General features: G+C 42.8%; 2 protein-coding genes and 1 long non-coding RNA gene across 3 annotated transcripts; 2 read left to right on the top strand and 1 right to left on the bottom strand.

Moving 5' to 3' along the window:
* Window positions 1-444: 444 nt before the first annotated feature.
* gmeb2 (glucocorticoid modulatory element binding protein 2) lies at window positions 445-7,223 on the top strand. Its single transcript, XM_053424147.1, has 10 exons — window positions 445-713; window positions 1,762-1,915; window positions 2,055-2,140; window positions 2,904-3,028; window positions 3,135-3,238; window positions 4,100-4,257; window positions 4,706-4,774; window positions 4,868-5,005; window positions 5,966-6,088; window positions 6,240-7,223. Exons 2-10 carry the CDS (start codon window positions 1,776-1,778, stop codon window positions 6,860-6,862), a joined length of 1,566 nt encoding a protein of 521 aa, XP_053280122.1. The 5' UTR covers window positions 445-713; window positions 1,762-1,775; the 3' UTR covers window positions 6,863-7,223.
* A 1,343-nt stretch (window positions 7,224-8,566) lies between these two features.
* Window positions 8,567-11,731, top strand: LOC128442755 (uncharacterized). The gene is made up of 3 exons (XR_008338879.1): window positions 8,567-8,853; window positions 8,966-9,141; window positions 11,208-11,731. It is a non-coding gene; the product is annotated as an uncharacterized LOC128442755 (long non-coding RNA).
* A 1,698-nt stretch (window positions 11,732-13,429) lies between these two features.
* On the bottom strand, window positions 13,430-15,380 carry pdyn (prodynorphin). The gene is given in 4 exon segments (XM_053425480.1): window positions 13,430-13,975; window positions 14,731-14,882; window positions 15,217-15,245; window positions 15,247-15,380. Coding segments are annotated over 4 exon segments (861 nt in total).
* Window positions 15,381-16,014: the final 634 nt, after the last annotated feature.

Here is a 16,014-nt window from a genome sequence, read left to right as displayed (position 1 = left end):
ACTGGTAATGAAGAGAAAATGTTGGTATGGATTCCTCACACCGGAAAATAAGGGCAGATGCTTCCATAGTATTCATAAGGAAAGTAAGAGGAAACCAGCAGAGATACAATAGTAGAGGACAATAATAATAACAGTAAGGTTTGCTCTTGCGGGTCTAAACAGTACTCTAAAGATAAAGGAGACAGAGCCTTTACTGTGAAGGCCACTACACTTTGGCACACAGATTAGACTGAAAGGCAGTTCTGTCTCACTTTAAGAAGAAACATCTTTAAGTTAAAAAAAAATCTTCATGTCATATCATGTATATTGATTGTGTTATCTCTATTCATGACCGATAACAGAATTAAGTAAATATCCATTGAGACCATATAGTGTATGATTCTGACCCTCACTCTTTTCCAGACGGTGGCGCTAATGTATCGATAAGTAGTTGGCCAACCGCGGTTAAATATCAGAAGAAGAAGGAGCCCCACCAGAAGAAGAGACAGAAGAAGAGATGAAGCGTTTTCTACAAACAGAGTTGGATAAGAAACCCATCGTGTTTGAAAGAGAAATAAAACACCTGCACTCATGTACCGCAGCATTCTGCTGTTAGCTAGCTCACTGGATAGGTCCGAACAAAGCTAGCTAGCTAACATCCTGTCACTTAGCTTTACCCTTTGATTTGATCAGCGACCGAGGAGCGACTGGTTCAATCAAAAAGAAGTAAAAAGGTAAGATGTATTCAGTATCTGAAATGTGTGGTGCCTGTAGCCCCTACACGTCCTGATCGCTCTAAATCTAAATGATGACCAACCAGGTTCACACTGCTCCTGACGCACACATGAACAGATTGATAGACATTCATCAGTAGGCTACACTGTAGTAGTGTCTCCACTAGTCCCACTTTAAATCCTTCACAAGTTTACCCAGTTTTTACTGAACCCTTGGAATGAGACAGACGAAACATTAGAACACGTGGTTTTGGTCATGATCTGTTTCTAACAAATATGTCTGGATATTATAAATCGATTATCACCCGAAGTAAATGACATTCTGACCTTAAACATTTCCCATTTATTGTTTTATTTTGATATTTAAATCCATCTACTTCTGGTATAGTTAACATGATAATCCTCATGGGTAAATATCATATTCTTTGTAGTAAATGGAGAAATTCCCAGCCCCAAAAGATTTTACACTATTGTGTTTATCACAAGAAACAATGCAGTGTGGTAAATTCTTCTTTTGATTCATGTCCACCCTTAAGGAGATCCAGTGTGTGAGATATTTGCTCCTCAAATTTGTGTGTCTGTTTGATTTCAATACTAAGTCTCACATTTGTCTAAATATTCCCCTTTTATATTTTTGAGCACTTTTATATTGTCTTTTTCTAAACAAATGTTTTTGTCTATGTTTCAATAAATAATGGGTCTTCACTAGCCCTGATCTCTCTCCTCAACATGTTGCTGCGGCCTGCTGTGCTCCGACCAATATCTACACTGGGGTCTGTCCCTGATGTTGGACTGTAGAACTAACATAGCTTTAAGATCTAACACCACCCCAGTTTTTCAGCAGATAGAATCCCACATTCTTTCCCATTGTGTTTTTCATTTTCCTCTTTTTATTTGACATGGTTCAGGCTCTGATGTAAACATGATGCTACTGAGGAAACCCTTTATTTTGACTACCTCAACTTTTTCTATGTTGTATAGATGCAGATTTTTAATAACAAATTGATAACTTCAAATGCTCTGCTTTCATATCATGTTGGTTGTGAAGGTCCACTGTCTGTGATGGCTTCAGAGGTCAGTATGCAGGAGATGAGTGAGGTGGTAATTGTCACCATACCAGAAAGTGTGGCCGAGGACCTCCCCTCTGTGATGGAGGAGGATAAAGCAGTGCTGGTGACCACACAGCTGAGCCCTCAGCCAGGGTAAGGTGCACACAGCGTACACCGAGCACATTTGCCGTCAGCAAAGATACACTGGACACAGTATGCTGAATTAATGAGGAGAATCACTGTGGTTCACTTTGCTAAACAGAAACTTAAAGACTCTGAATTGTCATTCCAGGGAGGAGGTCCTCACAGTAGCACCAGTGGAGGCGGAAGCTGAGGCCAGCACATCAGATGCACTGGCAAAGGAGGAGGCAATCATTGGTAATGCGACCTTCAGGACTTTGTTACACCTTTTTTAGACATGAACTCTGGAAAATGTCCACACAAGGGGGTCTGGACTTAATCTGGAGTTAGTCTTTCACATATGAGGAACTCAGCAGGAGACTGTCCAGTAAAGCTGCTTTCCGACATGCACTGAACTCTGGAGATCCTCTAGAGGTCCTCTGTACATTCTACAGATGGGCTGTTTGTGTGAAGGCAAATGTCGAAGTGAGAGTCTCCGCCTTTCTGTGTAGAGGACTTTCTTCTGCCAGCCCCCTAGTATAAAGCATCCAGAAAGTCAGAGTTTGTCAGTGGATATCTCAAAGCAGCTCATGTAAAATGTAGCAGACACGAGGCCTTTCAGTAGATTAGATTATAGCTACTGAAACTCCCCCTTCTTTGAGTTTTGTAATTCACTGCACTGTGGTGGTTATCAGTGATGTTCTGCTACTATAGAGTTTTTCTGCAGTAAATGAAATAAACAAATTACTACAGGGATATGTGGCTTCGACCCAGGCCGGTGGCCTGATCTCCGGTTCCTCATGTCCACATATCTAGAAGCTGAACCAAGCGGCTTGTGATAGACTGGTCAGACTAGTACTTTACATGGATTCTCCGACATTAATGACAACGCCGTATGTTTCAGGCAGTCTCTTCTAGTCTCCTGATTTAAATCACATGATATTTAAAAAAAATTTACATGAGCAGCTGAAAGAAATGACTGGATGTTTGTAAGAGGTTGTTTCTGTCTCTGGCTCTGCAGTGAAGTTAACTGAAGAGGTGGATGTGGAGGCTGATATCTTCTACCCAATCACCTGCGGAGACGCCAAAGCCACGCTGGTTTGGAAGAAGTTTGTCTGCCCAGGGATCAATGTGAAATGTGTCCAGGTAGAACAGAGCCGGTTTAAAATAACATTCCTCAGCACATTAAAGGTATAGATTCACAACTGTTTCACAAACGCAACACAAGCGGTTTATTTTCCCTTTTTATCAGTTCAACGAGCAGCTCATCAGCCCAAAGGAGTTTGTGTGCTTAGCAGGGAAATCCACTCTGAAGGATTGGAAGAGAGCCATTCGCCTCAACAGCACCATGCTCAGGTCTGGATCAACACGATAAGCTCACCATGAATTTTACTTGATATTATGGGATATAGCCTCACCCTGCCTCCTTTACAGATGCAGCATTTATTCCACAAATTGTAAGTCTAGTTTAAAGTCTAGTTCAAAGTGAGGTTAATCATCGGTTTAAATCCAGGACTTCTCACTTAGACACTTTTTAAAGTGTTTCGAGGATTAGTCATATTTAAATGTCTTCTTCTGACTTGATCATTTTGCAGAATTATTGCAGGAATTTGGCTCCAGGGAACTGCTGTGGCTTAAAATGAACATTTATAATCACAGTCTGTAAATATTAACATCACCAAAAGTCAATTACCTTTCTCCAGTGGAAATCTGACATTTTCCTGATTTCTCTGAAATTATTCAGCGATCTTGATAAAAGGAAGTATGTCTGCATTGGTGCATTGCTCATCAAGGAGGATAGTAGTTTTAGATTTCAGGGCAAAGACAAAGAAAAAGAAACAGGGTTATGTAGATGACTTATTTTGTATGTCAATAGATTTGCCTCCATAAACATTGTGATTCCAGTGAGGAGTGTATTTTGAGTTATAATGAATTTGCCAAAAATGGAACAAAACACATATTAAAGCACAGAAAATATGGCTTCAACCAGAATATTTTTTTATTGCTTATTTAAATTCTGTTGGACACAATAATCGGATAGTGGAAATCTGATGAAATGACAGAGCTAACTCCAGGCCGTCCCTGTCATCAGTGGTTGATGTGAAGTTAACAAATGTGCCTCAAGATGTCACTGTTCCATCACAAATGGTTGTCAGTAAACTCCAGCAGTGCAGCCAGTTGTTTTGTATAATCAATCAATCATATTTCATATCACAGGAAGATCATGGACTCAGGTGAACTGGACTTCTACCAGCATACAAAGGTCTGTTCCAACACCTGCCGCAGCACTAAGATAGACCTGGTGGGAACAAAAGTGTCCCTCAGCAGCGATCAAACAGCTGACCTGGTGTCTGCCACCCCCTCCTCAGCTGACTGTAAGTTCTACAGCTCCACACTTTGTCCTACCCAAGGAGTCATTCTGATCTTAGTACATATAGTATGTATAGATAGTATTTATGTTGCCCTGGTGCATGCTGGGAGGCTTTCCAACAGACCTACATCCAAATTTATAGTCCTCTGAATTCTGATCACCACCTCAACACTACTCATTAAACCTGATAGCAACACGTTAGCCTGGATTATTTAGGCTATGTTTGAAAGAACAGGAGCAAAACATTCAAACACTCAGTCACAGTCGCACTCAAACACACACTGAGCGACCCACAGTCGCACACACACAGACACACAGTCGCGCGCACACTCACACAAAGAGTGAAAAAGCTTCGGAAGCACTACAACTGTCCGCACTGTAGTCCAGATTGAAAACACAGTGGTCTGATTGTAGTGATGTGGCAGAGTGATCTTATCCCGTCTTTGTTGTAGTGAATGGAACATTAGCCTCGTTTCCTGAGCCGACAGAGGAAACGTCAGAGTGGGTCACAGCCATTGGAGGTGAGCAGCCTTCACAACCATGATGAATGACCTGAATGAGGGAAGCGTTTTGACTTGTTATGATGTAATACATTTGGGTGTGTGTGCGTTCAGAGGACTCTGTGGTGTTCTGGCGTGCTGTGAAGGAGGCAGGACTGCTGGAGGAGGTGGTGGAGGACTTTCAGAAGGAGCTGCAGGAGGTGCTGAAGGGGCTTCAGGAGAGAGTGTGTGACCCACCACTACAAGTCAAAGGTTAGGGATACCCACAGACAAGTTAGGCTGGCTTTATGAAACATGATGCTCAAGTGATCCCTGTCTTCGATTTTTGTGGAGAAAGACAAAGACCTACTTTTAAAATCAACATTTTACAAACTCCACACACAACTCCTCGCCCTGAACATGTCAAACAGCACAGCCCAGTTCAGCTTGTGTAGTGGCAAAACATTGTGATTATGGGTTTGTCCTGTACCCATTTATCCCAATGTTATATTGTTTCATCACAATGTGAGGTGCAGGGCAGTCTGTCAGACTCGCAGCCTGGCTTCCAGAAAATAAATCCCAAAAAGTTGTCAGGTTTGCGGTTTGTATTCAATTGCAAATATATATATATATATATATATATATATATATATATATATATCTGCCGTGAAAAGTATATTTTTCAACATCGTACAGAGAAACGTCCTGTCCTATCACATGCTGTATAAAAAGACATGTGCTTGATATGTTTGTAACGTCCGCCACAACATCAACACTGATCATCAAATAATGACAGATACTTTTCTTAAGTAAGAAATGATTTCTTCATAGCTGCAAATTTATTCTGTTATTCACCCCCGCTCTCCTCCTCCTTCTCTTACACATGACACACACACACACTGACACATGCACCAAATTAGTTTGGTTGTAATGTTCGGTAACTTGCTAAATAGTCTTAAAAACAGACATGAGAAAAATTCGTGACAAGATTGTGATCCCGCCTGAAGAAAAAATAATGATATGATATTTCTACCATATCGAGTTTGTACAAAAGCCTGTTTAACAAGGTCACTTATACAATTAAGTGAGTTCTACCACTCAGTAATGTTTCAGTGTTTTTTTACTACAGGCCTTTATCAAAAGAGACATTTTGTGATGAAATCAGTAGATTTGCCCTATTATATCTAACAAGGCTGTATGCCATTGAACCTGAATTGTTGTTTGTTTTTTCAGATGCAGTTTTGCTGAACAATATCGTGCAGAACTTTGGGATGCTGGACCTGGTGAAGAAGGTTCTGGCCAGTCATAAGAGCCAGATGGACCGTTACAGAGAGCAGTACACTCGCAGTCTTGCTGGTCAGTAGGAGAATCCTCAGTGGAGTCCCCACTCTCAAAATAGTCTTATTTTTAGAGGCTTGACTCATTTATTCAGCTCTGTCCTCTAGTCTGTATGAAAGGATATTAGAAATCATGTGTGTGTGTGTGTGCGCGCTTTCTTCTTCTGCAGCTCTGGAGCAGCAGTGTGATGAGCACAGGAAGCGAGCCAAGGAGCTGAAGAGTAAATCCCAGCACCTCAACAACGTCCTGATGACCCTCACCCCAGTCCCTTTAACCCCCCCACCCAAGCGTCCCCGGCTGACCCGCACCGTCTCCGGCCCAGCCAAGGTCAGCACTACTCCTACCCAGATCACTCTGCCTTTCAACCAGCTTGCCGGCCTGCCGTTGGCCAAGGTTCTGACCATGGCAGGAGCCCAAGCCGGCACCAACCTTGGTGGCTACACTCTGCTGACCTCCACACTTTCTGGGTCAGAGCTGATGAATGACTCTAACTTGACTGTGCTGTCCACGACGGCGGGTCAGGATGGTGCCGCCAGCGGCTCCGCAGCCTCCACGGCCTTCGTTAAGATGGTTGGCCCTCAGTTTCAGCTGGTGACGCTGCCAGCCACACTGCAGAGCCTGACCCCCTCACAGAGCATGGCCATCCAACAGCAGGTCAGCAGCATTGGTGTGTTGGACGCCACGGCAACCATTGACGATTCACAAGAGGAAGCCCAGGCTGAGGGGGATGACGAAGGTCAGCCAGAGCAGGTTAAAGAAGAAAATGTGGAGCAGGTGGTGGAGCAGCAGTGAGACAAAGGACAGCTTTTCTCTCCCCCGTCTCCAAAGCCCCCTCCCCCCCTTAATTCATCATTTGGATTGAATGTGCATTTCCTGTGATGTTTGAGGACCCAGTTAATCTTTTACAGATCCTTGAGTGTTCATTTGTAATTTCACACAACTCATAAGTCTTCCTTTAAGATGCCCTTCACATTTCAAGATACTCACATTTCTGTTTGGCATCTGGTAGTGAGGTGGGTGTATGCTGATTGTGATTTTACTGTAAATAAGTTTTTGTACCTAATATATTTGATACAGTTGTATGAATTTGTTTCATGTAGACTGTAAAATGAGCATTCTTACGTTTAATAAATGCTCAATTTCTGATGAAAAAGTGTCCATTATTACATATAATAAATGTAAATCTTTTCACGAGTTTGGAGTGGAGGTTTTAACAGAGATAAACCGAGACAGGGATTTGTATCACTACACGGCATTGTGTCTCTCGAAAAACTTCAGGTCCAGTCATCAGCCTTTTTCCTGGACCTTTCAGTTATATCTTAAAGGGGACATATTATGAAAATTCCACTTTTGTAGTGCTTCTACACATTAGTTTGGGTATCTGGCATGTCTACCGTCCCAAAAACTCTGGAAAAAAATCACTCCCGCGATTTGTTGTGGTTCCTCTATTTCAGAAACTATGTGCTAAAGTGCGTCCAATGGAATTTCCCCCGAAATAGACGTCATAGTCGAAAAATGCCCATTTAGTACATTCCCCCATAGCTCTATGCACTCCCTCACTACCACTCGACCCACCCCTAGATGGACCCTCCCACTTTATAGAAGCTCGGTCCACCGGTGTCCGCCATTTCATTCTTGCAAGCCTTGGAAACACTTGGATTAGCTAACAGCAGCATGAATCAATTTCGACAACCGAGATGCTCATTGGTCGGCTGCACAAATCAGCACAAATGTCTTCATGTGACTCCAGCTTCAGAAGACACAAGATTGAGATGGATTGAGTTCATATATGATGGCAACGTTCCTGCCACCACTTTGAATCGGACTGTTTTATCAACCTGGGCCAATATAACGCTGGATTCTCTAAAAGGTTGTTATTGAAAGAGGGGTCGGTGCCATCTTTCCATCGCAATACTGAAGACGAAGGAAATGTAAGTATTTTTTTTAAATAATTCTGGTATTTGCTTCTTTTAGACATTTTGTGTGGAGGCTAGTGCCGTTAGCATGTTGTGCCGTGTGTGAGGGGGTGGCGGGCTAGTATGTAGTGGTGGGGGATAGGGAGAGACTTTACAGGAGTTTTCATGTTCGACTGTTAATAACGTTATTGAACAATTAATCGAGGACGGCTGGCGAGTCTTAGCGAGAAGACGGCGTCGAACGGTGTTCGCACGGCAGGTTCATGAGTGTTGTGCTCTCCACGCGCTTTCCCCCACTCCGCTGGTGTGTGCCTAGTAGCTGCTGTAGCTGGAAGTTAGCTGCGGCCGCCGGCCGCCAGTAGCTGCCACGGCCACCGGGCGGCCGCCGGCCGTCAGTAGCTGCGCCGGCCGTCAGTAACTGCTAAGGTTGCTACTGGCGCTGTAGCTAACTTCCAGCCCAGTGCTGCCGTGGGAAAAAATCGGCGGCAAAGTACACCAGGGAGGACACGCGAGCGGACGGAGGGAGGGAAAGAGCGTGGAGAGCACAACACTCACGAACCTAACTTCCAGCTACAGCTGCTGCTACGGGCGCTCGTTCAAGATACCGGAGGATGTTGTTGTCATAATGTGCGGGACTAAAACGATTATTCATTACCAGCCCTAGTTGGGGAAATGTGCCCTTGTATCCTTGTATGCATGACAGTAGTACAAACATGAATAACATTGCTGCTTTTGGTGTTCAGGCAAGCACATCTGTTCACGGTGCTAGGCTACATCACGTAGCATGCCAGACGGTCCCACCAAAGATGCGCACACATGGCACGCAGCTTTCTATGAAAACACTGCGACCTCACTACAAAAGTACAGGTTGGTTTACCCTCAGTTACTTCGTCATGTCATTGATTGTGTCTCCGTGTTAAAGTTGTAACAGCATCTCATTTGTTGTGACTCCACGGATACTGTGTCTGTTTTATCATAGGCACACAGAAAACTGTGCTGCACTGATGTCGGTGTTGGGACCTCAGCTGTAAGAGACCTCGCTTGGAGGAGGGAGAGGACAACCCAAGTTGTTCAAGTATGGACTTCGGAGAGCCACAGGATGCTACCTATGATCCTGATGACTCGATCAGTCTTGACTGAGTCAGCAGATGTGACGTGAGTGACTCAATATTTAATCTAAACATTTCAATAATCTTTGTCGTTCTAATAGAATGGAATCTTCCAACCCTGTTCATAAGACACCCACATATATTGTCTATGAAAACTGCCTCCTGGAGCTGTTTGGGGTGTGTCCTGTGTGTCGGCGGAGGACAGATGTAATATACAGTGCCTTGCATAAGTATTCACCCCCCTTGGACTTTTTCCCATTATGTACTGTTACTAACTGGAATTCAAATAGACTTAAATAAACTTTTTCCCGTTTGATCAACAAAACATGCATAGTACTTTGGAGGTGCAAAATAAATTTTATTGTGACACAAACAATAATGAGAACAAAAAAGTTGACATCTGTTGGGTGCATAAGTATTCACCCCCCTGTGTCAATACTTGGTAGAACCCCCTTTCGCTGCAATTACAGCTGCAAGTCTTTTGGGGTATGTCTCTACCAGCTTTGCACATCTAGAGATGGAAAGGTTTGTCCATTCTTCTTGGCAAAAAAGATGAAGCTCAGTCAGATTGGATGGAGACCGTCTGTGAACCGCAATCTTCAAGTCTTGCCATAGATTCTCTATTGGATTGAGGTCTGGGCTTTGACTGGGCCATTTTAAGACATTAACATTCTTTAATCCAAACCATTCCTTTGTAGCTCTGGCTGTATGTTTAGGGTCATTGTCCTGCTGGAAGATGAACCTCCGCCCCAGTCTCAAGTCTTTTGCAGACTGCATCAGATTTTCTTCAAGGATTTCCCTTTATTTGGCTCCATCCATCTTTCCCTCTATTCTGACCAGTTTCCCTGTACCTGCTGAAGAGAAGCATCCCCACAGCATGATGCTACCACCACCATGTTTCACTGTTGGGATGGTGTGCTCAGGGTGATGGGCAGTGTTGGGTTTTCGCCACACATAGCGTTTTGCATTGAGGCCAAAAAGTTCAATTTTGGTCTCATCTGACCATAGCACCTTCTTCCACATGTTTGCTGTGTCTCCCACATGGCTTCTGGCAAACTCCAAAAGGGATTTTTTATGGATCCCTATCAACAATGGCTTTCTTCTTGCCACTCTTCCATAAAGGCCAGATTTGTGGAGTAGACGACTAATAGTTGTCCTGTGGACAGATTCTCCCACCTCAGCTGTGGATCTCTGCAACTCCTCCAGAGTAACCATGGGCCTCCTGGTTGCTTCTCTGATTAGTTTTCTCCTTGTCCGACTCTTCAGTTTGGGTGGACGGCCTCCTCTTGGTAGGTTTGCGGTTGTGCCATATTCTTTCCATTTTCTTATGATGGATTTTATGGTGCTCAGAGAGATGTTCAAAGCTCTGGATATTTTTTTATAACCTAACCCTGCTTCATATTTCTCCACAACTTTATCCCTGACCTGTTTGGTGAGCTCCTTGGTCTTCATGATGCTGTTTGTTCAGTAATGATCTCCAACAAACTCTGAGTCCGTCACAGAACAGGTGTATTTATACTGAGATTAAATTGCAGACAGGTGGACCCTATTTACTAATTATGTGACTTGCAAATGTGACTTGTGAATGCGATTGGTCGCACCAGATCTTTGTTAGGGGTTTCACAGTAAAGGGGGTGAATACATATGCACTCAACACTTTTCAGATTTTTATTTGTAAATAATTGTGAAATCCATGTAATATTTCCCCCCACTTCTAAATGATGCACTATTTTGTGTTGGTCCATTACATAAACTCACGATGAAATACATTTTAATCTGTGGTTATACCATGACAAAATGTAGAAAAGTCCAAAGGGGGTGAATACTTATGCAAGGCACTGTATAAGAAGGGCGAGTCCACAGCAAAGCCGGTGAAAGCAGATAAAACCTTCCGTGATTCTCACAGGCTCTATTTAAAAGCCAAACAGTGTACAAACAGTATGTGAAACATAAATAACATATCGATTAACTGCTGTCTTTAAATTGTCTTCACGATTTAAAGACCATTTATTTATCGTCTTCACGATAAATAGAATAAAATAATTATAAAAAGAAAATAATAAATGCAAAAAGTGCAAAATGTCCAACTTTTCCCCTCAATTTGTATTACAGATCACGTGGATAACCTGTTGGACCTCATCTTTCACCAGGTTTTTCAGGACCCAGCCCCATATGTGAATGAGGTGCTGAAGATCTCAAAACCTGAGGACCTCTCTGCTAAGTATGAGAAACCTGACAAGCAGGAAGTTATAGCCAGCTATGTGTCGAGTTTCAATCAAGGGCAGTTCTGAACCCTGTATAACTTCCCTGAGCATCAGGGAACACTCTGCGTATCTGGAGCACCGAGCAGGAGGGCAGGACCACCCTGATTCTCCGGCCCAGATAGCCTCAACACCAGCTCACAAAGCTTCTCTACGACAAATACCTGTAACGGCTGAGCAAAGTTCACATTGTATTTAGAGAATAAAGGTGACACACAAATATAAAGTGTTCCTTTGTTTACAGTATGGCTACTGATGGCACAAATTGTATTTTTGTAATGAATGTATTTATTATACTTGGTATTTTTTGTATTTATTACCTCTGTCCCAGCCAGTACATTTAATAACTATTTTTTAAAAGCTCTGTGGCATTCTTTCTAGCAATCTTTCTGACAATAAAGTTTATAGAAACAGTTGTGTGCTTTTAATGTTTGATATGTAACATGTTAACAATTGACACGTGTAAGATGAGCAGTTAGCAAAGTAATACACAGGGAAGAGTAATTTATGTATTTTATTCCTCAGTCATATTTGTATTGCAGAAATGACTGATATCTCATGCATAAAAAAAACAAAACTTACTGCTCTATTCCTCTTAGACATAAAGGCCCATAATCTGCCCTATAGATGTTGAATGCATTCTGTAGTGAGAACACATTCAAACACACAGGCTAATTAATGGAGGTAAAAAACGTTATGTCCTACACCTCCATGAGAGGGGGGAGGGGTGAGAAGGGGGAGGGATGAGAGGGGTGAAAGGGGGTGGGGTAAGATGGGGGCGGGCTGAGAGGGGGGCGGGGCCCTCAAAACAGCTTGATCTCAGGAGGGCTGTTTTAGACAGAGTAAAAAGGTGCTGTTTTAAATTATCCTTGTGGTATTTTTACCAAAAAATGTTACAGACATTTCATTAAGACCCCAAGGAACCATATCAACTGTGGTGAAATGGGCATAATATGTCCCCTTTAATATCCTCATCACAAGCTGTTGCTAAGTTGTTTTGAAAGTGTGTTTGCTGTAAACAAATGATTGAGGTTTCATCCACTCACCCCGTCTTACCCACTGCTTGCATAGTGAACCTGTAGACTTTGGGTCAGTCAGACAAACTAATCTTATTTTCTTTTACATGAACGGAGCGTTTGAGATCAAATTGGGGGCGAACGTGATTTGATTTGGCCACAAGATGGCGCCATACTTTTAATGTTGAGAGAATAGTCAGACTTGAAGCGGTTGTCTGCAGATGTGGCCTTCCCTCATGTAACTGCTCTGCTGTTGAATCAATTGGAAAGAAGGAATCTGTCGCTCATCATCTCTTCATCACACTTTAGATGGATGGAGAAAGCAGCAAATGCTAATGTTGGTTTTGCAGGAAATGTCCTCTTAGAGAACTGAGTGAAGTAACAGGATTGATGCTTCGTCACCAAGAAAAATGTAAATAAGACAACAATTTAGTTTAAATAATTCGAACGGTGACTGGTTGGCTGTATATGATTCCGTGGGCCATAGGATACCTTTTTTAACTAATTTAGTTGGACTTTTTTAAACTTCTAACTCATAATGTTCGGTTATAAGAAATATTTGTCAAATTATAAAATCTGTGTGAATCTGGTATCCCCTTTATTTTCTTTCTTAATAGTTTGTATTGCTTTATAGGTGAAGTCGGTGAATACAACCATACCGTTAGCTGTAATAATGAGCCAAAAGCACAATAAACGTGTATATGTATTTCCAGTGCACATGATGTGTGATGTGAAGATCAGAGCGTGTTTAGGGGATCTTATAATATACATCTCCTCTGGTCGTGTCCAGGTTCTGAGCTGGTGAACAAGGTACATTAATACATGTGGTGAACTTTGAAGGCAGGCTGGCACTGAGGCTGAAATCAGTGGAACATTTCATGGTTTTAATAAACAAGCATCTTTTATTGAAAGAGACTATACTGAGGACAACACAGGGTACACAGAAGGCAGCAGAAGTAGACTACAAGTATAGTACGCAGGCATATGATACTCGTGGAGAGATGGTGGCGCTTCGGGTGAACCAGCACGAGTTCCTTCCAGTGTTAGTTTGATTTTTTTATAGGCTCAGATCATCGTAGGAGGAATAGGGCTCCTCCACTGAGCGCACAGAGATTTTGAAGTGGCGCCGCAAAAAGCCTCCGTAGCGCTTGTCCCACTTCAGGTTGTTTAACTTTGGTCGGATCCTCCTCATGAAGCCTCCGTAGCGCTTCTGCAGCTCCTCGGGCTCCTGGCTCTCCTGCTCCGCCGAGCTACTCCTCCTTGATTTGGGGCCGAATTTGCGTAAAAAGCCGCCGTAGCGTTTACTGTAAGTGCGCAGCAGCGTCGGGTCCTCCGGTGCGTCGTGCGCGTCTCGTTCCTCCAGTCTCTTCAACAAGTCCTCGTATTTCTGGGGCAGCGCGTCGGTCTTCATGATGTAGTTGTCGCGCACCGGCGAGCTGAAGATTTTGTTCTTGTTCTTGTCGATTCTCTTGATGAAGCCGCCGTAGCGTTTGACCAGCTCCGCCTGCTGCCGCTCCTCTTCCTCCGCGCCCTCATCCTGGATGAAGTCCGTCAGCCCCGGCACCTGGACGCAGCTCTGCGCCTCACACTCCGCACTGCACGACTGCAGGACACACACACACACACACACACACACACACACACACACACACACACACACACACACACACACACACACACACACACAGAAGAGTGTGAGACATGTGAGATCATGCTCTCGTCAGATTTACTCTTTAAAACATAAGACCACAGCTCCACCTCGCACGTTATAGGCAAGACAAGGCAGTTTAATTTATAAAGAATCTTAGCTGTACAGGGAATCTTTAGCTGTACAGGATTAAAAAACAACAACATTAAAACAAAACAATTTAAAATCAGAAAGCACAGTGTAAAAAATGTTCTATCTTTGAGGCGCCATCTTCCATCCTTGTTCATATGACTCAAACCTATTGTTACTCCACTGATATTGTGTCTCACTTAGGATATTTATTTTCTCATTATTCATTCGGAATAATCAAAAGCACGATAATAAAATTAAGTAAAAGCAATGTTTTTATAGGCACTTACATATAGCACTTTGTAGTTCGGCTTTCTTGAAGAAAATAGTACTTTCTTGATTCTTGTTGTTCTGGGTTTGTATACCCTCATGGTTGAATGCACTTATTGTAAGTCGCTGGATAAAAGCGTCAGCTAATTGAAAGGTTATAGACAAATTTATTAATCATCACTTTTGGATGTTGTGGATTTCCTGATTTAGAATTTGCATGATCACTAAAGTATGAGGTCCTCCTATTTGTAGATGAGGCTTGTACAGAAAAGTCAAAAAGGCGCAGTAATGGCCTGGGGCGTAGGTCTTACCAGGCTGCTGCTGCTGCTGCTGCTGAAAGCTGCGTCGGAGCTGAGGACTTGCTGAACACATTTCTGACACAGTGAAGAGCAGTCTGAATGAATGGAGGGCGGCAAGCTCAGGATCAGCACCAGGACATACCACTCCATTCTTCAGCCGGTCCCTGACACACACACACAAATACACAGAGAGAGAGAGAGAGAGAGAGAGAGAGAGAGAGAGAGAGAGAGAGAGAGACATGAGTACATAGCTCATTTTTTTTTTGTTGGTGATATATATCTCCAAATATTGATAAACAACTTCACTCAATGTCAATTACAATCAAATATTATTAATTTAGAGCGCTTTAAAAATTTCTCATGAGAACACTTTACTTGTATTGACCATGTCGACTTGTACACTGCGTAATGGCGCACTTGTGCCAAGTCTTTCCATCATAACCTATTGTTTAACCACAGATGAAATACACTTGGTCTAAATGACATTTTCACAAAGACAAGTCACAGTCAGTACCTCAGGAGTTGGAGATACTTCCAGGCGCTTTAAGACTCGCAGAGGCGCATCTACCATCAAGTGCAAGCTCGCTGTCCGCTCTCCTGCGATCTGCTGCGCTGCGCTTTCTTTTTATCGCCGGAGACTTGGCTGTGTCACCGCCGCGCATCAGAGCAGCTTCTATTAACGGACCAATGGGAGGGCAATAAAGTGCGTAAATAATCCCACCGCCTCCCCGCTCCTGGAGTTTTTAACAACGCCCCCACAGAGACAGGAGACACATCATCATCATCATCATCATCATCATCATCATCATCATCATCATCACCTTTGTAATTCCATCTCTGTAAATCACACAACAGTAGGACTGAAACAAACCATGACTAAAATGGTTTGATGTAGAGCTGTATGGAAAACACTGATCCAACATTACTTACTGTAAGTCTAATTAGTCTTTAGGGGTGAAAATAAAAACTGTGACTGACCCTATAGCAGCCAAACCAAAGCAGAAACCTGACACAGCAGGGAGGATCCAAAGATTAACCAAAGTCCAAACCTCAGGTTTATCTAGACCAGGGGTAGGCAACCTTTATCGAAAGAGCCATTTTGCTCCCTCTTCCCCCAAATTAAATCTGTCTGGAGCCGCAAAACATATTTGATAACACAGGCTCTGAAGTTATATATATAGTTATACAATATATATAAAAACTATAGTTTGTTGCATTTATTAAATTATAGAACGACAATAAAAAACTGTTGACATTTAACCGCAATTTTACCTGTTACAAAAAAGGAAAACACCA

The sequence above is a fragment of the Pleuronectes platessa genome, chromosome 6, assembly GCF_947347685.1.
Source record: "Pleuronectes platessa chromosome 6, fPlePla1.1, whole genome shotgun sequence".
NCBI lineage: Eukaryota > Metazoa > Chordata > Actinopteri > Pleuronectiformes > Pleuronectidae > Pleuronectes > Pleuronectes platessa.
The sequence above is the reverse complement of the archived record's forward strand: the minus strand, read 5'-3'. Positions and strand labels throughout refer to the sequence as shown.

What these genes read in the sequence shown, in the direction of transcription:
- gmeb2 (XM_053424147.1), top strand. Translation starts at nt 1,776, where the DNA reads ATGGCTTCAGAGGTCAGTATGCAGGAGATGAGTGAGGTGGTAATTGTC. An exon ending in TCAATGTGAAATGTGTCCAG is followed by an intron (nt 3,029 to 3,134) that starts GTAGAACAGAGC and finishes CCTTTTTATCAG; the next exon opens with TTCAACGAGCAGCTCATCAG. An exon ending in CTCAACAGCACCATGCTCAG is followed by an intron (nt 3,239 to 4,099) that starts GTCTGGATCAAC and finishes TTCATATCACAG; the next exon opens with GAAGATCATGGACTCAGGTG.